Source organism: Pundamilia nyererei, unplaced genomic scaffold (assembly GCF_000239375.1).
Source record: "Pundamilia nyererei isolate P.nyererei 1_Seehausen unplaced genomic scaffold, PunNye1.0 scaffold00054, whole genome shotgun sequence".
In the NCBI taxonomy this organism is placed as follows: domain Eukaryota; kingdom Metazoa; phylum Chordata; class Actinopteri; order Cichliformes; family Cichlidae; genus Pundamilia; species Pundamilia nyererei.
In genome coordinates this window covers 2,667,611-2,692,322 of record NW_005187455.1, presented here as the reverse complement: position 1 = coordinate 2,692,322, position 24,712 = coordinate 2,667,611, and the positions used below count along the sequence as shown (strand labels likewise).

Sequence of the window (24,712 nt, the reverse complement as noted above, 5' to 3'; positions counted from 1 at the left end):
CCAATTATTCTTTCCCCCCCCTTTTTTGGCCTTTAGTGGTCCTAATATGTCGTTGTAGACATTCTGACAATGAAGTGTTTTTTAGTTAAATTTGCTGTTTCATGTTTCTTTATACTAGTTTACAGATGCCAAATTATAACTGAACTTATTAAGCAGTAACAGAAATGCCAAATTTCATAAAAGTTTGTAATCCCGTTTTATACTTTAGGCAAGTGACTAAATCCCCATTCTAGTGTACCTTTTAAATGTTTGCATTGTTGTTGAGCATTTCGGGTATCTCAGTCATGCTCTGATTTTTTTTTTTTTTATTATTGTGTTATATAGTGTTACTCTGACTTGGAAGTGGATAAGTTGAGCAATTAAACTTTGCTGCCACCTATGACCTAATCTCAGGACAGGGATATGCTTCTTTGGATATTATTTTTGCCTTTTTGATTTTGCACAGAGAATGTAGATCCTGCATATTTTTAAGTTTATTTCTCTAGTTTTTTTGATTGCGCTTTGGAAGCTTTTACAGTAAAGTGTTACATTTAATAAGCAGTATATGGTAGATATATTAACCATGGTGTTTTGGAAATAATAACAGTTCAGTAGATTGAAAGCATAGTGCTGTAGGCACGCTCAGGTGAAAGTTGAACTGTCTTTGACGATATGGTTATGGCTCTAATCACGACAGGAAGCAACATTCGTGCGTAGCTCAAATGGTTTTGCCGTTTACTACCTGTCATTCGCTGGTTACTCGCTGGGGTAGTAAAGGAGAGAAACTGATCAATAATTGACTGCAGTTTGTGGTGCATTCACACTCCCCCTCGATCATGACCATATTTGATCCTCTGTTTTCTTCCTGCTGGCCTGCTCCTTCCCTCCTCCCCCCCCTCTCTGCTCCCAATAGCTTGTTTTTGTTTACTCTTTAATATTAACACTCCTTGCTGTCTTTAGTCTTATAAATTAAATTGTTCTCATTAAATCAAGTGTTTTTGTAGATGCGTCATGTTTATTTTGGCTTTCTTTGTTTTCAAAGCTTCACATGCGCACACACAGTCTCTCTGTCTCTTACCCGCTCTCTCTGTTTCCTGTGTCACTCAAACACAGTAAGTTGTGTCTGTTGTGTCTGTTGTTGTTGTTGTTGTTGTAGGTAATGGGCTGAACTCTCCCCACAATGGCGAGAGGGCCAGCCCAGCAGAGAGGCAGTCCACCATGCCACCTAGTGTCCCCATACGGAAGGACAAGAAGGATGTTCCGGTAAGCATGCAGGAGTGGCTCAAGGACCCACAGAGGTCTTGAGGGAGGATGCAGAGTGCTGCCATTGTTAAAATTATTAATAATCGGCATAACACTGTGTGGAGAAGAAAGGCCAAGTCAGGTGAAATGTATTGGGTAGTGTTCTTGTCAGTGCAAAGCCAGTGAAGGATCCTGTCCTTTGTTGCTGTTGCAGCTCTTGCTGATCATCACTGTTTTTTAAAGAAGAAGTGGAATTTGGGCATCTCCCAAGTCAATAATGGATTATAAATCAGGGGGAAAATAAATTCCATAATGTTCAACCCTTGAGAAAGTTTAGAGGAGTGCTGTATGAGAAGTTATGCACCTAGATAGCTTCATCTACATACTTGTCAAACTGAAGCACCAGATGGGTGTACTTCAAACTATGACTAATAGCTTAGTGAGCTAATTCAGCTACAATTCTTTTATTTAAAGCATGTTTTAAGTGCACTATAGACTATCTGCTGGGAGAATACATTTTATATATACAGGTTGTTATGCTCATATATATCATCCAGTCATTTTATTATTGATGTTTTTAATGTGTGTTTGTGTTTATCACTTCCTTAGAAGCCAATCAGTAATGGTCTCCCCCCAACACCCAAAGTCCATGTAAGTATGGGTCTTTTTTGCTTTGTTTGTTTGTTTTTAAGAGAAAATAATGTAGTTGAGTTAATTGAATTAGTGTTGTAAAGACTTCTTGGCATTGCGGATCTTTTTGTTCCTATACAAAAGTTTTTTTTATGTGCAAAATATTAAATGAAATGAATTTACTCATTTGGAAAAAAATGGAAAACGAATCCATAAGCAAGTTAAAATATTACTTTTTAGTGTGGAGTGTCTCACTAAAGGCATTTAGATCACAAGGTCTCCGAATCCTTTAAATTAAAAAATAATAATCTTGAACTTCTTTCTTTTTCTCCCGTTTCCAGATGGGTGCGTGTTTCTCCAAGGTGTTCAACGGCTGTCCCCTCAAGATCCACTGTGCCACTTCGTGGATCAACCCTGACACCAGAGGTAACCAACAGGAAAACACTATCAACGTTTATTTTACAGGTGTTGTTTTCACTTTTCACTAAGCACGGATCAAATGCTCTTTTGTGCGTTTCAGACCAGTATTTGATATTCGGAGCAGAAGAGGGAATCTACACATTAAACCTCAATGAGCTACATGAGACAACAATGGAACAGGTGAGACTAGAAATCGGATAATTTAACATAATGCTATATACTTTCTGAAAACAGGGTATCTTAGTTGTAATGTTATACATGTGAGATAGTCCAGTCTTTGAATCAGACTGTTTTAAATGTTCTGGCACTCTGAGATGCTCAGATTACTTTGTGTCCACCTGCAGCTCTTCCCTCGGCGGTGTACCTGGTTATATGTCATGAACAACTGTCTTCTTTCCATATCTGGTGAGTTGTCGAACATCATTATGATAGAAGTGTGTGGCACTTGACTGCTCTTATTACTTTCACCCATTTGTCTCTGAAATTGTTCTTAAATTGGATCATCGGCGCATGATTTTTGATACAATGTGTTTTATTTCTTCAAATATGCTTTTGTAGCTTGTATCGTAGGTCACTACTATTATTTCCTTTTAACTGTTTCTTCTATATCCTGTTTCATTGCAGGAAAAGCCTCTCAGCTGTACTCCCATAGTCTAAGCGGTATGTTTGAACAGGCCAGACAGTTACAGAAGTTACCAGTAGCCATTCCCACGCACAAGCTGCCTGATAAGATAATTCCCAGGTAACTCTACAACTAGAAAATCTAAGCTGTGAAATATTTATAGCCTCTGTTTCCTTGTAGTTTTTTCCCCCTGCATAAATTAAATGTCACTCCTGCTTATTTTAACTAATTTAAATATGTTTTCAATAAAACCAGAAGTTTGTGCCAGTTCAGCTCTATATTTGGATCATATTTCTTTATTATAGGAAGTTTGCTGTGTCCAATAAGATTCCAGAGACTAAAGGGTGCCAAAAGTGCTGCGTAGGTGAGTTTCTGTAAATGCTGATTTTATATTTTCTTTTGTCGAACACCTGTTTTTGTTTTTTAATTATGTTCTGTGACTAATTTTATTTAACTGTATCAAATTCGGACTCGTTGCATGAAACTACCTCGTGTTATCTTGTACTGTCCTGTGTGGTGTTTGTGCAGAACAAAAAATAGCACTGAATTATAATTTTTGTGCAAAGAGGAAAAATTCAAATGTATTCATGGCCGTTGTTGTTTTTGTGCAGTTCGTAACCCATACACAGGTCATAAGTACCTGTGTGGAGCCTTCCAGTCAAGTGTCATGCTGTTGGAGTGGGTGGAGTCAATGCAGAAGTTCATGCTCATCAAGGTCAGTTTTGAATCTCCCCAAAAATCAAGATAATGTTCATTTAATTTAAGCTCCTTTCCTAAGCACGTTTTATTACACAGTTACAAGAAAGAAAATAAGTATTTGCACACGCAAGAAATTTTTCCACAATGCTAGCAGTTTTTGTTTTCAAGATCAAAAGTTTGAAAAGGCCAAGCACAGTGTTAATTTTGCTTGGCCACAAGTTCTGCAGTCCTGGCAGATCAGCTGATATTAGTGCCAGTCAGTCAGCAAATGGCTCAGCTGATTCCAGTCAAATGATTTTATGATTATATCTAAATACAACACATAGCTTTCTAAACTTTTTTTCCTTTTCTATGTAACAGACTATTGACTTCCCACTACCCTGTCCGTTGGAGGTCTTTGAAATGTTGGTGGTCCCTGAACAGACCTACCCTCTCATCTGTGTCGCAGTCAGTAAAGGAACTGAACTCAGCCAGGTGGTCCGATTTGGCACAGTCAATCCCAACTCTACCTCCTCCTGGTTCACAGAAGCAGGTGAGAACACCGCCCGGCTCTGTCAAGTTAAACCAATAACAGTTTTCTTTGGTGGGAACAGCACGAGAGCCAAAGTAATCCTCTGCCTTTTTCTCCTCCTCTGCAGAAACCCCACAGACATGTGTGATCCATGTCACTCAGCTAGAGAGAGACACGATCCTAGTCTGCCTCGACAGTGAGTCGCTAATAGATTTTAACTCATCTTACCCATTTATGATCTTTTCAGGTTCAGATTTAGAAGGTATTATCACTTATTTTATTAGTTTTACCAAACTGTTTCCTCTGTCTTTTTTTTGTTTTTCCTACTACAGGGTGTATAAAGATAGTGAATCTCCAGGGTCGGTTGAAATCCAGCAGAAAGTTGTCAGCCGAGCTCACCTTCAACTTCCAGATTGAAAACATCGGTAAACAAAAACAGAAAGACTACATGGCATGGATATCTTCTAGTGGGTTACTGTTGATCTATAAACAAACCTTAATCCGTATTGTTTTTCTTTGGGGGTTTTTTCTTTCCTTTTTTTTATCCAGTTTGCCTCCAAGACAGTGTATTGGCGTTTTGGAGACATGGCATGCAGGGACGGAGTTTCAAGACTAATGAGGTGAGATTCATACTGAGCACATTTAAGAGTAAAACACGCTCTTCAGGTGGCCTCTGTGCGCTGTAATAATGTTTAGTCCGCAGCATCAGGGTGTCTTATTTAATCTTACTTTATTAGGATTTTGGGCCTTACTGTGGGTGCTCAATATAGCCTCAAAAAAATCACATCACAGTAATTCAAGGGATAACAGGGTGTATCAGTTTCCATTTCTACCCAATATTTATGTGGCCTTATGGATAGTATCATAATTACACATTCTTACATGGTTGCAAACCAGGATTAAATGCACATACAGTCTGTCAAAACGCTCCACTCTGACTATCTGTCTGTTAAGCAATGACGCATCAACCGTGCTTCCAGGTCCAAACTCTGCTACTGCATTCACTGAGGCTGTCGCCACTTTAAACTGTTGCAGTGTTTTGTCTCTTGTTTTATTTTGTACAAGTCTCTAAGAATAATCAGTGGTCATTGTCGGTCTCTGTGGGTTTTTATTAGCACTATTCATGTGCAAAATGTCTTTAAGATTAGTTTTTAAAATCTTAATCCTTTATATTAAATCATTAGTGAGTATTTGGCAAAAGTCTGATGAGACATCTGAGTCAGATCATCAGTGTTTTACGGCATCATTTAGCACCTCTTCTGCTTTCTTTCATCAGATCACTCAGGAGATCTCAGACAGCACACGCATCTTCAGACTACTGGGATCAGACAGGTGAGAAACACTTACCTGCCAGCATTTCCTTACAGTTTCATACCTGTCACACACACATGGACACACATTTAGGTCTCTGTTAACACTCTCTTTAATGTCTCACCACTAAAGACATGATGACTGTAGAGAGCAAGAGGCTGAGGAAAAAGGCCTCAAACTTCCCAGGTACACTCACGGGTCGCTGGCCACAGACGGCCCAAAACTTCTGCCGCTTTCTATCAGAACTTTCAAATCCTGCTTGATGCCAGATGATGGTGATCAGGAAAATTCAGAGAGAGAAAATATGGGAATTTTTTTGATTAAATGATGAGAGAAGAGACACCAAAATTATATCTGGTCTGATTCCTTCCTGCTTAAACTGTCAGATGCCATAAGTTCTTTCAGTTTAATGCTGGGGTTGTAGACCCTTGACAAAGCACCAAAACAGACATACTTGTGTAGAGGCTGGATCATCTTGGTGTCTGTTTTCTCATTACTGAGGCTGAGTATCTTCAAGTTGTGATGTGTGATTCTTTGGGTTGCTCTGAAAGAGTACTAACAGCTTTCTCACAGTTTTCCTCCGGGTTAGGAGAGTACTCTTAGCTTCAGAGTAAGTCATGTTTCTCTACTGCCTTTTTCCAAATAACAGGGTTTTTACAAGCTTGGACCATATCCCGTTTATTTTTTGTTTTGTTTTGTTTTGTTTTAACACGCTAAAAAACCAGCTGGGCTGTTCTTTCGTCTGGGAAAGGGTGAATTGTTTTGCTACCTTGACTTGAAACTAAACTAGATGTTGTGTGTGTATGTTTTATCTCCGTGTGTGTTTTGTGTTGCAGGGTGGTGGTGCTGGAAAGCAGGCCTACGGACAACCCTACAGCCCACAGCAACCTCTACATCCTGGCAGGCCATGAAAACAGCTACTGAGACATGCACACTAACATACGTGCACATAAAACACGCTCTGTAGACACCCCAGCATTAGTACAGGAAAGGGAGCAAGCGACACACTCATCCCAACTCCACTTTTATCCCACCCAGCCTTCATCTTCTCCCCTGGCCCGACTAGCAGTGTGTCTGGGAGATGTTCATCAGTGCACATGCGGAATCCCAGTTGCAGCGTTTTATAAAGAGCTGCAGTGTTATGTGTATCAGTGAAGTGTGCGTGTGGCGTTAGAGCAGTGGGTTGTAGACCCGTTTCTGACAGTGTCAGGGTTTTAAAACTCTTGGCCTGAGGCCGCTTTAGATCGGGATAGCCAGCTGAATCTCTGGCCCCTACCCTGGATACATCACCCTGGGAACAATGTCTAGCACGGAAATTTGACTCCAACACTACTTCTACTACTACTACTTCTACATCTTCTGCTACTACTACTGCTGCTGCTGCTGTTTTTTGTGCTGCTTCTTCGCAGGGGGGTCTTGTTGCGCAGACCTCCTCTTCTTCTTCTTCATTGCTCCTCCTTCCTTTTTTCCTTACTTGTCCCTTTTTTTAAAAAACGACACCTTTATTTATTTTTGGCATGACATGCTTTTAACAACCAGGATGAATTTCCTTTTTTATTTGTTGTCTTTTTAAAAAATAAAAAAGAGAAAACCAACTAAAAAGCTTTGCCACTTTCCCTAGCATCAAATTCCAATACTCGTCACCACACAAGTGCTTAATTGACCTCTATTTAATTGTTGTAAATATAAGTGTAGTATTATTTTTGACAGAGACGAACACTAAAAGGGTTGTGTAGATAGGTGTGCGTATAGTTGGTCTGTACAACTGTGGAGACGAAACGCGAGACAAATAGACACGTTGCGACAGCAAATTCACTCCCTAGTTCCTTGATCATGTGACCCCTGCAGTCTCACAGACGAACATCTTTAGTAATCTGATATTACTCTTCTCATGGCTTGGACCTCAGGATCAAATTGAGCGAACACAGGACACCGATTGGCCGTTTTTCACTCTCAGCGCGTCGCTGTCATGACTTCCTGCTTGTTTTCATCACGTGACCGTCATCAGGGTGGACGAAAATGATCATTTCTGCTCGTTTCATTTTGTTTCTTCTTTTATTTTTTAATCAGAAATCTTTGTTTATTCTTCAGCAATATATATTTTTTTGCTATTTTTATTGAACCACTGGTGTTACAAATTTGCACAGAGAAAAATGTATTTCACAAACAAATGTGATGTCATTATAATATATGACCTTGTGTGTGTATGCATAGTGTGTATGTGTGTGCGCGTCTGTGTGCGTAGACATAGAATATGCACATATAAGAGTGTCATGTACAGATCTGGTCTTTAACAAGTGACAAGTTTCTGGTCACTTTATTAAAAAAAAAAAAAGCATCAGCAGATAAGAAAATACAAAAAGAGCTGGATATACAGTCATTTAATTATATCTGGTTAGGCTGAAATCGAATTAGCTTTTAGCCCATTGGACAGAAATAATGTGTTTACAAAGTAAAATGCAGACCTGAATCATCTGCAGCCAGCCTGCGTTCCACAGTCACACAGAGACTGAACAGAGACCCACCGCCGCTGATCACTAGAGAAAAGTTAGCCCTGGTGTTGTCTGACCAGTTAATTAGCTGGTTGCTAGGTGAAACTGGTCACAAAGAAGTACAACGCTTTTACAGATTTATTAGACCACCACCCAATGTAAGGTTTATGCCACAGCTGCTTTACTGTTTTATAAAAACTGTTACAGTTACAGTTATTTGCTCACATTCCTGAGCAGAAAAATTAGTTGTTGAATGTTTAGTTTGATTCAGTGTGCAGGCTTAAATTTGGGTATAAAAGCAATAGTTGCCTCCTTTAAAAAATGGTGTTTGCTGCGATGAAGCACAACTTAATTTGTGGATCTACCATCCAAACTATGGGTAACTGCAGCGGTGTACTAGCAACCAAAAGCAATCACAAGACGTTTTTTGTGCAGCACCCTATTTGTAACCAGTCTCGGCTAGCAACAGTCTGAAATCGCCAGCATCCAAGTGATTTCCAACCGGTGAGCCACCGCTGTAACACAGGCAACTCTAGACTAAAACAACATGGCTGATAGGCTATAGTACATTTCACTACACTGAGCAATAAACAGTGGTGGGTTACCATTATCTGACCTCAGTGAAATAATGCAGTAACAATAACAGCATGTATGTGGTGTTAACAGTGCATCCACATCCAAATATATTACTCTCCATATTGTGGTATTGAGTGGTGTAGCCTGTAGCGTTATGAATAATGGTCTGCTGGTTTAAATATGGTGCAAAGGCTTGCTCAATAATCCAGTCAGACTCATTAATAGAAATTTCTGTGTAACACCTTTTTTTTCCTGTATTCCTGAGAAATATTTGCAGAAGTTTTCATTGTCAGCTGTGACTTTTTTTTAAAGACCCATATCTGTATGAGAGCTCACACTACATGCATGTAGATGCGCACTGTCTGTGTAGGAGAGTCTACGTGTACCATTTAGTTTTCCAAGCTGTGACACTAGAGGTTCCTACTGAGGACACCAGTGTAGATGAACCCGAGATACCGTGCGTAATCCTGAAATCTGAGACATTTGCCTGTCGAATGGTTCACGTTCTCAAAGCTTCTCTCCGAATTTTTTCCCCCTATATTTATAGGCTAAAGCAAATAATTAAAAAATGCAGTAAATTGATCAAAATGAATATAAGCGACTCTTTATCAGATCAACACGTGACACTGAAAATTGAAAATAAAATTTATTACAGGCCGCAAATCCTGCTTCAGCAACCTTGTGGTTTTTAGTGCATCTCTGTCCCAGAGATGAGGCACAGCAGCGGCTGCAGCATTGTCTTTTAAATGTTCACGGGAATTGATTTCATCTGTCACAAGTCTGATTAAAGAGAAATCTTGCCATTCTTTGGGTCTGACAGTTGAAAGTTTCACCACAGGTGGTAATCTGTTACCACCTGTAAAGAGTAAAACCACACAAACTATTCATAACGTTTTCATCCGATGTATTTGTGGACACATTTGGAATCATCTTACTAGACTCCAGTTCGCTGTAAAGCAATAGGATCAAGTGCAGAACGGTTGAACTCGGCGTGAGAATAGAAATGCTCTGCCCTTTTTCTTTCAGCAAACAATAACATGTATCGATTTTACTATGAATTGCCTGCAAAGTGCATTAGTGTCCCAGGTGATTGATTTAGCCATTAATGAATACATGTGCTTCCTGCCAACAACCGTGATTATAGACTGGGAGTCATTTCATAGCTGCAGCCAAGTCCTTTATTAAGTTATTTAAGCCAAACAAAAAAGATTAAGCCACAATAATCATATTTTTACCCTTTAAGTTATGAATTCAAGTTGATTGATTTTCCTCACTTGAGTGGTTGAAATGCCAGTGTCATCATCAACCCCGCATGACCAGCCTCTTAGCGAATCGTACTATTTTAGAGGGGAAATGAATCAAGCACTCCGAAAATATTTCACTCTTCATTTTTGTAATGCTAAAATATGTTGTTGAAACTTCCTCTGGCCATATTTAGAAAATCTACCTCGTGGTATCTAGATCAAAGAAAAAAAAAGTCTAATACTAAAGACAGCCATCAGCAGCCATCAGCAGCACATGAGGTTAGCGTTCACCATGTTCTCTAAACTGGCTCTTAACTGTCTGTGTCCTTTCAGCTGATGTGTGTAAATGGAAAAAAATTCATTTAGTTGAAAATGGCTTTCTCAGTGTGAGGTTTTCTCAAAATAGCCATCTCAAATAATTCTTAAATATCTTAACACTTCTATGTATCCTCTTAGCTGCACACCCGACTTCTATAATGTTTCAACATGGCTGGAAAAAAGGGGGGAGCTATTCCTGCACCCCTAACCACCTCTGCCTATTCTTTCCTGTTAAAAACATTTAAGTTTGGGAAATCTGTCTATTTAGCATAACAACAAAGTTCATGTGGGATTGAATGATGCTCTGTTTTCTTCTTTCTGCCATCATGCACACAAGCGTAATCTATAATCCTTAGAGCAGGTGCCAACATGGCCTTCCTTTGTGGGTTTTTGCTGAAATGTTAAAAGTGTGTGTTTCATAACCTCAACTGGGCCTGGATCAAATCGCATGTAGAATAAGTCACGGAGATGTTTAATGTGCTTGGAGTTGGGGATTGTTTTCTCCAACAGAAGAGATTTCCCTACCTGGTGCCCAGAGCAGATTCATAGAAGTCCTTTTGAGTTATTTGCGAAAGCCGTTTGATCCGGGTCTCATCCCTATCTTAAACAAAACACAATACGTCACCTCTGTTCTGTGGCTATTTCATCACCTTTGTCTTCTGTTTTCATATTGCAATGCATATGTTATGTAATGTATATAGTGTAAAATAAAATGGGTTTGTTTTACATACTGTATAATTGCCTATATTTTGTTTCAGAAGTGTAACAGATTTATGAGATGACAGGTTAACACATTAAAAAGATGGAACTGAACCATTTGGGTCTTGGCGTGGTCATTTTGTGGTCACAATTCAGTGAAGGTCGTTTTCACTGATGACGTGGTAGGAAAGGCACTTTGTGTGGCTGACGGGGTTAAATGTGGCTGGGTGGCATGTTACAGCTTTCCAGGAACCCTCAGCAGAACAGCCATTGTTAATGTTGGAAACACCTGTGGCATTTATACTGTGACAAGTCATAAAGGATGCTAGACCTCACCCAATTATCAGGCAGACAAGTGAAGCTTGCACAAAAACTGGGTCCCTGCAACAGGAGACTGGGCCTCATTTACTACAGTATTTGCATGAAAACATTCGTACCTTGCACAAAAAATGAGTTTGCATGCAAGTTTGGATTTTGTTGTCACCACCATGCCTATGTTAGTAAATCAGAATCATTCGTAACGTATAGGCTTGATCAAGCTCCGTACAACTGATATTATCGTGGTGATGAAGTTGTAAAAGAGAAGTTCGCATCTCTAAGACAAAAAAAAAGGAGAAAGTCTGACTGTAGAAGTTAAATAATAGTGTCTGATATTCAATGGTTAATGTGAAAAACAACCTGACAAGGAGAAAACGGGTGGAGGGCAAGGACCGTGTAAGACATTTACTGCAGTAAAAGAAAAATTTACGAAATGGTGCCAAGAAATTATTTTGTAAGCGGCCTGTACACGCAGGTTTGTGCATACAAGCTGTAAATTAGTAAATGAGGCCCAGTTACCTCAAGCATTATGGCTGAAAAATAAAGTTTCAGAATTATTGCTGGAAAGGTGGCAATAGTGAATCGTGGGATGTATTTAGTTTTTAGTGTCACCAAAGTTTGACTTCGTAGTTTGAGATTGTCCAACTGTTGTAGAAAGTTGGGAGTGATATTACTCTGTTTTCAGACTGAGTGTTTTAATCTTAGTACTTAAAAAAATTAGGGGAAAAGAACCAGATTCCACAAATTATACAGTCTGGACCTTTATTCAAAATTCTGACATTCGTCTTTCTTCACAAAACAATTCATAGAAATAATCATCACAATGACAAAAATGTACATTACTGTCTTTCAGCAAAATGTTTAATCACGAACAAAAATACACAGATTTTACCTGCTTAGTATTTGTTCTCCTGAGTATATGCAACAATGTAATTCTGGGTATTGCTTAAAATCATTAAGAAGACTGAAAGAAAGAAAGATGAGCTGGAGTGAAACTGTTTAAACGTGCGATACAATGTTTTTGTCAGGGTGGAAAAGAAAAAGGAACATGTTATAGAGGAAAGAAATGGAGTGAGACTTTTTACAGTGTGGGGCACCATTCATCACACATCTAATGTTAACTGACACAAAATTATATTGTTTTTAACCATGGAGTCCTGTTTAATTTATGTTGTTTACTGCCTGTCTTTTTGCTAGTCTTTCGCTCTACAGCTTAACATAATAACACTGAATATTAGCAAAAGAGCTAATATTCAGTGTTATAAACAACAATACTGAGTTGTTTACTGTATAACCGCATCATATTTCCCTCAGTGTGAAGGATTTTGTAATTGAAACATAAATCAGTTGCTTATATCTGTACAGTGTTTATACAGCGTCTATAAGTTTTAAAGAAAGGAAAAACAGCCTCGATTTTCTCTCATTAGTATATATGTATGATGTACATGCATGTATTATACAGCATCTTTGTTCATGTGTCACAGTGCCTGTTTGCAGAGCAGTGCTCATACAGCTGTGCCGCGGTTCATCTCCAGCTGGACCAGTTTGGGGTTTTTCCCCGGTGACTCATATTCACCATTATTTTGACTTTCTGGTGTCTTCTCACCTCCTTTCTCCTTTTTCTCATCACTAGTTCTGTTAGGAGGAAAGAAAAGGGTTTAAATTGAATACATGTTTTTCCTTTCAATCTTGCCTTCTTTTTGGCATCTTTGTTTCTTCAAGTTAAAGAAACTGCAGTGCCAAGCCAGCCATGTGTCTAACTCCATGATGCTACACTATCTTTCTTACTTTTTCTTGAACAGTTTCTTGAAAGAGCTCCTAAAGCCTCCTTTGTCTTTGCGACTCCTCTCGCTGAAGGGGGTGTGGTTACTGTCCTCCGTCCCACTCCTCCACTTGGACTCATCGCCCCATGACTGGATTCCTGTGTCCTGATGTGGTTGAAAACAATATTTCAGTATTTACCAAGAAAATTAAGAAATAATACTAAAAATATGATTTTCCTGTTGTCAGGTTCTGTGGTTTTAATGTTAAAATGTAACAGGCAATTCCTGTACAGACATGATAATGGTTCTTTAATAATAGATGTTTGCTGAAACCCACTATGCTGAGCAGTCCGTGAAGATCAGGGCTCTGCTTGTCACTGTCCGCTCTGTTCGCCAAGGGGGTCTGGACCTTACGGGAGGGGGTGGAACTTCCTTTGCTGCCTTTACTGCTCTGGCGCTCCAGTTTGGCATGGCTGCCCAATCCCACCCTTTGGAGATGGTCTGATAGAGGTCCACTGTCCAGACCACTCACTGTGTTCTCCATTTGCAGCCCATTCAGTGACTTAACAGCAGAGATGGCATACATGTCGATTATGAACATCTACAAAAATGATTCTTCAATATTTTTATATATCTCTTACAAATAAACTCACCTTGCTCTTACGTTGGCTGGCCTGAAGGGGGCGATGCTGATTGCGACGCATAAGAACAGCTTCGTCTGGAGAGACACAACCACGGTTGGGCAGTTTGCTATAACCATTCCCTTGGCTTCCTATGTTGCCAAAAACATCGCGGGTAGTCGACACATTTGTTGCTATTCCGTGATGTGACGCTGGGGGGGCTTTTGGGCACTTCACAAAGGCAATGTCAATGGAGGAATCAGAAGAGGCAGAAGAACAGCGGTCCAACATAGAGGTGTCATGAAAAGAGCCTCCATCTTCTTCATAGAGGTTCTCCAGCCCAGGGGGATCTGGAGGAAGGAGAAACTCTCCGAGGGCATCTGCCAGAGCAGATCCCGGCTGAACCTGGCGGAACTCTGCAGGTCTGGGAGGCAGATGATGCTGGCACAACATTGACCTCTCAGAGGGCTCACTTTCTGGGATGCTGCCAAGACCTGAAAGCAAAAAAACAAACAAACAAAAAACTGAATTGTTGACTGATGTAAAATAAGAACCAAAATGACAAGTTGGGGAAAAGGGAAGTTTGGGAAGTTTCATCATGTCCCAAAAATAAAATTACTCTGGGGAATCATCTGTCTGACGCTGAATAAAATACTGTGATAGGAGATGCCCAAATACTGCTTTGGTTTTGTATTTAGGTTTTCTTAAAGAGGATGTGGTTAAAAAAAATAAAGCCATCAAGCCCCAATCAAGCCACAAACAATGGATTTAAAACTATATAATGTAAAAGTTGACCTGGGACATCAGATAGATACCGATGAGTTTAACTCAATTGTGCCCTGGATTTTAATTTTACTTGACTCGGGTTTTTGATGAAATTGGTACTTCTTATTCAAAATGTGCACAGTGGTAAGCCAGTCGGTTGGCATGCTGACACCAGAGCATCCTGTGCGATAAACATCCTTTATAGTGGCCCTGTGTGCTGACGTTTTGAAGCTACACTTTTAAAAAAAAGTTCATGATGAAGTATGAAGTGTTGTCTGAGGATGTCTAAAAGGAAAGGTGTTAATTCCTGCTCCAAAGGGCTGCATTTGAATGCTGGGAGAGAACAAATTGAACTTGAAACATCCACTTTCCCACGCTGTAAAACTCCATGCCACTATCATTGCTCTAGTCCAATCATCTTTCTGTTTCTCTTCTTCAATCAGCCTTTAAATTGCAATGCTCAACTTTCAGTCTCTCTTGCAGTCTCCTTTGTGCAATCCACCTCCTCCCCATTTCCACCTCACCAAAGCCCCCAACTTCATTACCCTTCATTACCGCCAGCATCTACACTCTGGGGGGGTCCTGCCCTTTTCCATTCTGCTGGGAATTCTTTATTTCGTTAAATCACGCTCAGTTCCTTCTAATGATCTCCTCTTATTGAACTATTTTACTGACCTGTTGGTTTGTGGTTCCGTGAGTCCAGCTCATGGCTGAAGAAAGGGAGGCGGGAGGGCCACTCTGCATCATAGCAATGAGTTTCAGTTTCTTGGTCTCGGTCCCAATCTTGGAAACGGTGCGACTGAATCTGTTCCAGGAGACACTGCTTTCTGCGCCTCACCTGGTTGGCATGTTCCCTGCAGTGAAGAAACGAAAAAATAAACTTCGTTTACAGCAGCACCCGACAGCTTTTTACAGAAGTAATCAAGAAATACTGAAAGGTTACTGGACTGGTAGGAAAACATGGCGAGTATGTAACTGCTTTTATATCTATATTTTTTAAATGAGAAAGCAATAACAAATATTAAGCATTTATCTATCAGGGCTTTGTGTCTGTTGCTTTCCAGGAATAATCTACTTATCTTTAACTCTTATTCATTTATTAATGTCTAACAGAAATGTCTGAGTCATGTAAACACTACATTAAATGCCCGGTAAACTGACTACTCACAGCATTGCACTGCTGCAAGGGTACGGTGAGCCAGTGTTGCTGGCTTGAATCCCACTCTCTACTGTCTTTAACAGCTGTTTCATGGTAGACCTGCAGGGGTGCACAGCACAGAGAACATTAAGCTCCTTCACACTGAAAATGTTTTGTTTAATGTTTGTTTTAAAGTTGATATTTTTCGAAAGATGGTAATCCTGACCTCTTCACCTCCTTGCGGTTGAGCAGCAGAAGCTCCTGATTGTGCTGGAGGAGGTGGTGGTACTGTGTAGTAAAAGCCCTGAACTGCTGTATGCACACCAGCAGCAGATAGTAGTCTGGATGCTCTGCATCAGTCTGCCTAAGTAGTCCCTACACACACACACACACACACACACACACACACACACACACACACACACACACACACACACACACACACACACACAGATAGACAATTTAAATATTCATACATCAGATTTAATCTTCAGTCATAATAATACTGAGTTGTTAATTGTCATTTTATTTCTGTTTCTGTTTACTGATAACCTTTTTCTGCATGGTTTCAGAGTATCGTATTTGTATCAAGTTTGTGTGTTGCAGGATATGAACATATAAGGACAATTCTGGCAGTGGTGTTGATCCAACCTGTAAAAGCAGCAGGTACTCAGGGATCCTCTGAACTGGCTGAAGCAGCAGAGTGTAGAGGGAGGGTTTGGATTCATCACCTGCTATGTCACTCTGATAGCAGCACCACACAGTCAAGCACAATGCAGCACAGATGGACCAATCAGCATCAAAGGGAAAAACACAGCAGGTGTAAGGACTGTGAATTTCGTCATTTGTCTGAAGCTTTTATATAAAACAAGGCTTGAAATGAAACTTGACAGGGTTTCCAGATACTTAAGTTACCTCCACTCAAGCAATTCTGAGAGTATCTGAGAGTTAAATCAGAAATCGACAGATATGCTGGCGTTTCTTTGGTGATATGAGCTGTAAGTTTCTGGATTTTTTTTGTTTTTAGAAGTATGCTGGTATTCTTTTTCATCCTGTCCTCCCTGCTCTGCCCCGTCATGTTACATTCTGTGCTTTTAAATTTAACATCAAAACCTGTCATATTTCACATTTTTCTGTTACCTCAAGCAAGGCCGAAGACTTCATGGAGCTGGTGGCCAGCATGTTGACAACTGACAGACAGTCTGGAAGCTCCTTCAGGTAGGACACATAAAAATCCAAGAAATCACTCTGGAGGAAGAAGGAGAGATATACTGCCTGAGTTTGCATGCTCTTTATATACACTGGAGACCTTCTGCATTTCTCTCTACCTCCATTTAGTGCACGAAACACTTCCCTGCACTATCAAATCTGCACAGATTGGGATGACAGAGTGCTGAAGGAGAGTCATGCTGAGACACACTCGTGGGGATGCAAGACTGTACAGGGAAGCTACAGATGGGAGTACAGCCAAGTCTTTAGAGCACTGGCAGACACCTTGGAGAAGGATGAACTGAAAAAGCATCAGACTCGTGGGAAACCCATCCCATAAATCCAGTTCATCTAGCAGGGAGAAAAAACACTCTCCTCCAAGAAGATCAACAGCACCCTCCTGCAGACTGCACAGGTATGGCATATGAAGGTGGACCTGGGGAATAAACTATACTTCCACCTGACAATATTCTGACAAAGGAAAGAAGATGATCCTAATAGGACTGCCAGTCCCACTGGAGGATGGATGCAAGGAAACCTCTGTGAGGAAAACCACTAATTACCCTGATCAGGGCTAACAGTGCAGGATGGCAGATCTGACTGTTCTCAGCTGAAATTGTTGCAGAGGTTTTCCCTGCTTGGGCTGTTGGAGAATGCTTATTGGTCTGAAAGTAGCAGGAAGACAGTGGATGATAGCAGCACAGAGGTTGGGGGGGGGGGGGGTGCATTGGTCATAAAAGGGTGGACATGGTCAGCAACAGTTCTCAGCTGGTTCTAAATCGCCCAAGGCATGCCAAGCAAATATCCCCCACACTATTACCAGACTACCAACAGCCTGAACAGTTGATACAAGGAAGGATGGATCCATGTATATATATTGTTCACCAAAAATTCTGATCCTGTATCCAAATGAAACAGCAGCAATTGAGACTCACTGTGACGGTCCTGGGTCAGTGAGCCAGCGTTTTGTGTATTATTATTGTATAATTTCTTTGTGGTTTGATTTCTAGTGTTTAGTATGGGTTTAGTTCTGTGCCAGTCTGTTTCCTGTTTTATTTTGAAGGTCAGTGTCTCAGGTCATTGTATTCTCTTTTGTGTCCCTCCGTCTCGTCAGGCTTGATTGCTCCCAGCCGTGCTCGCCTTGTGTGTCTCATGTTTGTGTTACTGCCTTTTGTATTTAAGCCCCGTGTTCCCCGTGCTTAGTGTCACGTCGTACCCTCATTCTGCCCTGTGTTTAGTTTCCAGTCCAGTTTCCAGCCCTCCTAGTTTTGTTCTATTTTTGACGTTTGCCTGCAATAAAGCAGTGGACTTTTGAGTTTAAGTTCTTCCTCCAGGAGTCTGCATATTGGGTCCTATATATTCATCTGCTGTTTCAAAGTTTGATATGTTGTGCATTCAGAGACACATAACTTGATTGTAACAACTTAGTATATCCTTCTTATCAACTCAAAGCAGTCTGGCCATTCTCCTCTGACCTCTGACATCAACACGGCATTTTCACCCAGAGAACTGCTGCTCTTCTCTAAACCCTAGAGATGATTGTGTTGGAAAATCATAGCAGATCAGGAGTTTGTGAAATACTCAGACCAGTCTGTCTGGCACCAACAACTATACTATATTCAAAGTCACATAAATCACCTTTTTTCCCAGTCTGATGCTTTCTTTGAACTTCTGCAGGTCTTGACCAATTCTAAATGCCTAAATACACTTAAAAGATTCTTATATTATTTCAAACATAGCATAGAAAAACAAACTGTGCAGGCTAAGAAAGCTGAAAAGGAAGTCCATGAAAGATAGATTCAGATAACTGATATTGAATCAACACCTTATTAGAAAAATGGAGGGAGTGCATATGTAGCATTCACTGCCTGCTGGTTTAAAAGATGTTAAGAATTCAAAGACTTTCATTTTATTTACCAGTAGATGGTGCTCACATCAAAAAGGACAATATCCACATTTCGTTTTGCGCTCTCATTCTGTGTTTACCTCTTTACTTGTAAGCCTCATGAATATATCTCCCATGATGCCTTGCCACTGGCATTTGAGCACACGTTCTTGAAGAGTATGAAGGAGCTCAAGGTGCTGCTGGATCAGAAACCTCAAAGAGCTGGGAAATGGACTAAAAGTAGAACAAAAGGCAGCAGATGTTATAAACATCAACATTCCTACAAAACGTGAGAAAACCTGCATTTGTGTCAATTAGTGTGCCATCTTGTGTGGCAGACATCTGACAGCAGGATAAGCAATTTAAAACAAATGCAATCATTCACAATTAACATTTGACCCAGTTCAGCGATGGCACCATTTCACTGGCGCTTTCAGTCATTGGGAGCACGTGTGCTGAAGCTAAGCAGTGATTGCATTAACAAGCTGTGTGGAGTCTCTTTAACAGAGTGTCTTCTCTGGTGTTTACAATGTGCCTTTATTTAATTTGTTTATTTCCTGTTCACCCTTCACTGCAAGCACTCAAATTAGATCAGGAATATATTCTTGCGAGTGTTGATTTGTGTGTCTCTGTGTGTGTATCAGGTAGGGGTTAGTGGTGGCTGGGACATTTCTTCTTTCCAAAAAACTGCTTTACATGTCTTTTTCTTCAATTATCAGTCTGAATCGAGCCATCTTAGGGTGTCAGCAGGCTTTACCGTTTGTCTTTGGAAGTGAGGGCTTCTGATCCGTTAAAGGAGATGTTTGCCTTCAGAAGCAGAGAAAGGTGGGACACGTAAACTCTCTCAGACTCCAGCAGCTCCAAGGCTGCTCTCTGTCTTTTATCTGCACATACAGAACACAATCTACTTTAAACTCTGAGAATAAAGAGGATTATTCTGTAACCATAAAAGACAGACAACTGCAAAGGGGGCCAGGCTTACTGGCTGGCCTTTACTACCTGTGTATAATATTTTTTGTAATATGCACCTGTTATAAAACCTGCCATCAAACATAAGGCAAAAGCTGGTTAAAACACCTTTTTATATGGTCATGTATGTTGACTAAAATCCCATTTTAACAATTATATTTATATATTGAGTTTTGCTTAAATTAAAAAGAGTGGTGAAACTCCTACCCATAGCTCTGTCTGGAGGTGGTAAAATCCACCTACTTCTGCCTTTAAACTTCCTCTGACTACCAAGTAATGCATGATTCAGGATGTAAAAAGAGACTGTGGTTTAGTGGGTCCGTGCATAGATATGTGGACTACCCGCAGTAGTATGTTTATCAGCAGAAACAGGTGTATTTCTTACTTATTTCAGTCTGACTATTGGTCTCAGGACAAGATCTTTGCTGGTCCTGCTCAGACGTGGAGGCTGCAACACACAAACACTAGTATGAGCAAACTGCCTCTACGAGCCGGTCATTTTCTCGCTTACACTCTTTGCATAGTGAATGTTGAAATACACAGACTCACTCTGAGTCGACGTGGTGCTCCTCGGCGGTGACCCGCTGCTCTGCGTATTGGGGAAAAAGTGCTGAATACCACTGAGCTCTGATTGGCTGGGCACACAGATGTGTTCATCACTGGATGCTGTCAGCACATCAGCCTTGGAGCTCTTTCTGCTAGTGGCCCGATCAGCACAGGTGAAGGAGAATTAAAAAGAGCGCTTATTTGACAAAGTTACATATGAAAGTTGAACTTTTTGGGTCACCATTAGGGAGCTGAGTGGGATGATTGAATAATTACTGTGAATAATTTTTATATGCGTGTACATTTATTAAAACTAGCACCTTTTTCAAAATGTTGCAGCCCTACCTGTGTGGAACTGACATCATATCTTTGTTTTCTGAGTGCAGCAGTTCTATCCTCTTCTGAACAGCTCTTTGTCTGCTGGAAATGTCCCTGATGTGGAACAACGCCACATTCAGCTCCTCCTGCAAGAAGATTAAAAGGTGCCAGTAGTTTTACTTTGGGAAAACTGGGAAAGTCACTATGCTGAAATGGGAAGTACCAGGGTCAGATTTTAAGGGGAGAATTTGGGATTCAAATCAAAAAGAGAGAATTTCTCGTATGCATGCACATTAAAAAAAACATTAGCAACGTAGTCCACGTTGAACTGCCTGTTGAAAAGAAGTGTGAGAGTCTGAAAGAGTTGCCTTCCTGCCTAATTAAATTAGTTTACAGTTCAACAGAGTCCAAGTCAGATGTTCTAAATTATGTTTCAGAGGCCACACCAAGAGTAGACTGTGTATGTGTGTGTTTTTACTGTCTAGCTTCTCCAGCACCTTAAATGTGTTGAGCGTGTTCTTGAGGCCCATTATCTTATCATCCACATCAGTCTGATGGGCCTGCAGCTTCTCTTCCAAACCGTGGTCCTTTTGACGCAGCTCGCACAGCTCCCCCAGCGCCGCCTGGAGCCCCTCACGCAGCTCAACCACCAGACCCCACAGCTGCATCACAAGGAGCAGTTTAACATGTAATGTTTTCACCAGTGTGCTTAAGGGTGTGTCAAATTAAAAGAGAAACAACTGAGGGATTCAAAGTTATACAAATGAGAAGGAGCTCGGTATCGATGCTTCTCTAAGTTCTCTGATTTGATCCATCTGATTATTTACCTGAAGGTATTTGTAGGTTGAATCCATTTTTCATTTCTTTAACCAGACAGTTTAGACATTATTTCATTTGTGCTATATTTTAAGCTCCATTTTTTAACTTCTATTTTGCCAATTTGCTCCAACTTTGTTACACTTGATTCTTTGTGCTTTTGGTGCATTTTGACTTGTTTTGTGCTGTCTTTTAAACCCTTATCATTATGTTAACCTTTCCCTGATTACATTCCATACATAGAGAAATCTTTATCTTGCTTTGTTTTTTCTCTGCTCTTCCATTCTCAGTTTTCTCATGCATAGCTGATTGAATTTACTTCACGGGCATAACTGAATCAGCTCATGGGAACATTACATGGGTTTTGCAGCTCTCTCTTGTCCTATCTTTCCATCGCTCTCTTGCTTTTCTTTTTCTCTTGGTCATGTGAAAGGCATCAAGCAGGAAACTCAATAGACCATCTGTCCTGTTTGCCTTATTGCTCTTTTTCCTGTGTAATAGCTGACTATGCGTCTATACACCTGGAGGCTACAGCTCTAAGGAGTGGCTAAATAATGATTCATAGAAGCATCTGCATCTACTGCAATGCATAGATCTTAGTATTTACTCGTATCAGCTGCCAATATTGAGTTTAGTTAATCTGAATAAGAGTTTTATTTAAATAATACTTAAGAGAGCATGATGTGCTAAAGTGAACTCAATTTGGAGACTGAATTCTTATACTGTACAAGTGAGTCCTGTACTATAAATTATTCATAAAGTATTTCACATCCTCTGTGAGTAAATAAGAGCTTTTGTTAAAATGTGATGAGACCTGGTGCAAATTTAAAAGAGCCGAAACTTTATTTTAAAACTTTGTAAGCAGCATTTTTCTTGTGTGCTCTGTTCACTTTTGGTAGTCCATACTCATTGTGATGAAAATGCTTCACTATCTCGGGCAATATGCTGTCTTCTGATTTGGGTTATTTGTCTGCAGAGTCCAACATTGGATAACTCACTCTTCTTGCTCTTTGTTTCACTTCATCATAAAATAAAACCAATCAAATATTCTTAAATTTAAAAAGTGTGAGGCACAGTGAGTCTAAATGCCAGCACTGGTTATGTTGATATCTTGAGCAAAATCTACTCTAGAAAGAGCACAGCGTTTGCTCAAAGTCACCAACACAAAATGTATTAAAAATGTAAAAAATATATATATAAAAGTTTTACTATTTAAAGAAACATCTTGTTGCGTCTTCTGATAAATAGTGACAGAAAGGCTCGGTTGTTAATAGACAATTTAAGTCATAAACCAAATATTATGTAATTTATTGGTAACTTGTCTAAATGAGCTTGTTCTGATTTGATAATAAAGCTGGGATTATTCATGGTTTTTTTTAGCTCACCCATTATGAGGCATAAACAAATAAATATGAAGTGTGAAGTGTTTAAAAGTTCTTGATTACCTGAGAAATCCCCTGGCTAGCTTCTTCAACATTTCCCTCTGTATCTAAGGAGAAAACATGAAAAGCTGAGTGTGGTGTCCACACAACATCTGCTAAATTTCTGTGAAAATGTTGATTGAATCCACAGACAAATCCACTGTTAAGTGTTTGTTTGTTAAGCAAGTATGGAAAAGGCATGAAAGAGGTTGCCACAAGAAAACCCCTTTTTTCCCACCAAATGTAAATTAACAGTTTATTTACCTTTTCTTTCTCAGACATTTGACACATCATGTAAGATTAAGTTCAAAGAATTTCTACTTGTTACATCATCGATAATTGGCATCGCTAACAGATTATTTATCACACTTATTCAGGACAAAAGACCACAGAAAACAGGTTTGGTTCATGCATCTCAAAAATAAAAGTAGAATAAATATAAATTACACAGATGATATTCTATAAAATAACAAACTTTTAATATATTTTTATATACAAGAAAAGTTGCTCCTCATATTATCTGACTCCAAAAAGTTCAGTGAGTTTCACGTTTGGTCTTGAATCATAAAATTCGGCGTAACTGTTAAATGCTCTGAATTACAGAGAATTGTGATCATGTAATTTCAACAAACTGTAAACGTCAAATGAATTTCAACCCACTCAAATAAAGTTTAAAAAAGCCTGCGCCGTGAGCTTTCTCTGTCGTGTGATTAAAGTCATTAATGTCTGCATTAAACTCTTTTCATCAACCCCAGTGTAACCTAAAGTTGTATCCACATGTGGCAACTTCAACCAATTACAGGGAAAGTAACTGCTGGTGATGCAAAGTGGGCGGGATTCAACAAGGTCCATTCACTCCAATGGACCTTTTTTCTAATAGCATTCACTTACTCAAGGGCTCTGTTCAAGGCAAGCGAATTACTACCAATAAGAGAACAGGATACCCTTGATTGACATAATGTGGTAGTAAATATATTAGAAGGTTACCTAGGTAACGGGTAATCTGAAACCTCTGCACACGGTCGACTGTAAAGCAATGCACGACAAGCAAATTGCTTCCAGCGTGGACACAGCTTAAGAGCTTGACTACCATGCTATATGTCAATCAATAGTATTCCTCACTCTCATTGGTAGTCACATTGCTAGTCTTGAAGTCTATCACGAGCCATGTTCACTTCACATCACCAGCATCTTTTCATCTGTAGTCGCTTGGTGATCACCACATTGCTGCAAATTGCTTTCAGCATCACGGCAGCTTCAGACTTAGTGTGTGAATTTATATCATTCACCGTTCAGCGTGTCTGCATTTCCTATGTTAAAGGTAAAAAAACAAAAACATTGCAGTGTGGTTCATGGCAAATATTTCATGCATTTGGGCACAGTTGATGGTTATAGAAAAGTACAATGCTTGTGTCTGTTGCGAAAATGTCACAGGTCGAGGCTACTGTCAAAACTGCACGGGGTCATATGAAACACGTTTTACATATATCATCATGCATAAGTGATGAGGAGCACGAGCACAATATGAGTAACACTTCTCGTCCGTGAAAGAGCAAAACAAGGAATGTGTCCCACAATGAAGACTCTCTGTCAAATTCCCTCTGGCATTTTGAGTTTGTGCTTTTGGCTTCAGCTGTTTCAGGCCAAAAAAGTTGACGTCAACATGTTACATCAACATCTGTCCCAGAGTGACCTCAACAGAAGATGCAAAGAATATTTAAATTTATTGCCATCAGGAAACCAAAAGGATTTTGTGACATTTTGATGTTGCTTCTGCACTGTATGTCTCATTTGGTAACAAGTAGCAACAACTGTCTGGATAGTAAGACATATTTTTGGTATAGCATTGGACTCCATGTTTAGTTCATCTCATACACGCTGGCTTTGTTCTCCAAACAAACCTAAATCACAGCTTGCGTTCAGCTGGTAACCAACAATCAGGACAAAAAGGTCAAAGCTGCGTTTGGTGTACTTTAGCGTTGATGTGAAACAGCAGACATTTTGGCTTGTGAAAACAGGAAACAAGCGGGAGTAATTGATAACATTAAAATCATCCACATCCCATTTAGGTAAACCCTTCTGAGGTTCTTGACCCTGCTTGAATTAAATGAAGGATAATTAAAATTATTTTTGTAGGTCACAATCTTGATGTACTGTTAAAATAAATTAAAATAACTAAATAATCCCTGTTTAATACCCAT

At 39.8% G+C, this 24,712-nt stretch overlaps 2 protein-coding genes and 1 long non-coding RNA gene across 7 annotated transcripts in view; 2 read left to right on the top strand and 1 right to left on the bottom strand.

Annotated features, from left to right (window-relative positions):
- Nucleotides 1–6,776, top strand: part of LOC102209756 (mitogen-activated protein kinase kinase kinase kinase 3) — a 42,682-nt gene extending 35,906 nt beyond the window's left edge. For all 5 annotated transcript variants that reach the window (XM_013910997.1, XM_013910995.1, XM_013910996.1 and 2 more), the window contains 14 exons: nt 1,136–1,242; nt 1,831–1,872; nt 2,193–2,277; nt 2,372–2,451; nt 2,616–2,676; nt 2,896–3,013; nt 3,199–3,257; nt 3,505–3,608; nt 3,953–4,124; nt 4,231–4,299; nt 4,436–4,528; nt 4,653–4,723; nt 5,380–5,435; nt 6,251–6,776. In XM_013910997.1, coding sequence (XP_013766451.1) covers nt 1,136–1,242; nt 1,831–1,872; nt 2,193–2,277; nt 2,372–2,451; nt 2,616–2,676; nt 2,896–3,013; nt 3,199–3,257; nt 3,505–3,608; nt 3,953–4,124; nt 4,231–4,299; nt 4,436–4,528; nt 4,653–4,723; nt 5,380–5,435; nt 6,251–6,338 — 1,205 coding nt within the window. In that variant the 3' untranslated portion in view covers nt 6,339–6,776. The remainder of the gene's footprint in view (nt 1–1,135; nt 1,243–1,830; nt 1,873–2,192; nt 2,278–2,371; nt 2,452–2,615; nt 2,677–2,895; nt 3,014–3,198; nt 3,258–3,504; nt 3,609–3,952; nt 4,125–4,230; nt 4,300–4,435; nt 4,529–4,652; nt 4,724–5,379; nt 5,436–6,250) is intronic.
- Nucleotides 6,777–12,347: 5,571 nt separating this feature from the next.
- The window catches only part of arhgef33 (Rho guanine nucleotide exchange factor (GEF) 33), a 13,074-nt gene continuing 709 nt past the window's right edge, over nt 12,348–24,712 (bottom strand). The window contains exons 2-17 of the mRNA XM_005733728.1: nt 22,536–22,579; nt 20,772–20,936; nt 20,302–20,420; nt 19,960–20,108; nt 19,796–19,858; nt 19,199–19,325; nt 18,543–18,675; nt 16,488–16,595; nt 15,999–16,091; nt 15,574–15,722; nt 15,378–15,467; nt 14,885–15,063; nt 13,478–13,938; nt 13,162–13,386; nt 12,850–12,989; nt 12,348–12,696 (exon numbers count right to left, since the gene is read on the bottom strand). Coding sequence (XP_005733785.1) covers nt 12,567–12,696; nt 12,850–12,989; nt 13,162–13,386; nt 13,478–13,938; nt 14,885–15,063; nt 15,378–15,467; nt 15,574–15,722; nt 15,999–16,091; nt 16,488–16,595; nt 18,543–18,675; nt 19,199–19,325; nt 19,796–19,858; nt 19,960–20,108; nt 20,302–20,420; nt 20,772–20,936; nt 22,536–22,579 — 2,375 coding nt within the window. The 3' untranslated portion in view covers nt 12,348–12,566. The remainder of the gene's footprint in view (nt 12,697–12,849; nt 12,990–13,161; nt 13,387–13,477; nt 13,939–14,884; nt 15,064–15,377; nt 15,468–15,573; nt 15,723–15,998; nt 16,092–16,487; nt 16,596–18,542; nt 18,676–19,198; nt 19,326–19,795; nt 19,859–19,959; nt 20,109–20,301; nt 20,421–20,771; nt 20,937–22,535; nt 22,580–24,712) is intronic.
- On the top strand, nt 16,023–17,283 carry LOC102209266 (uncharacterized). The gene is made up of 3 exons (XR_311747.2): nt 16,023–16,169; nt 16,498–16,565; nt 16,686–17,283. It is a non-coding gene; the product is annotated as an uncharacterized LOC102209266 (long non-coding RNA).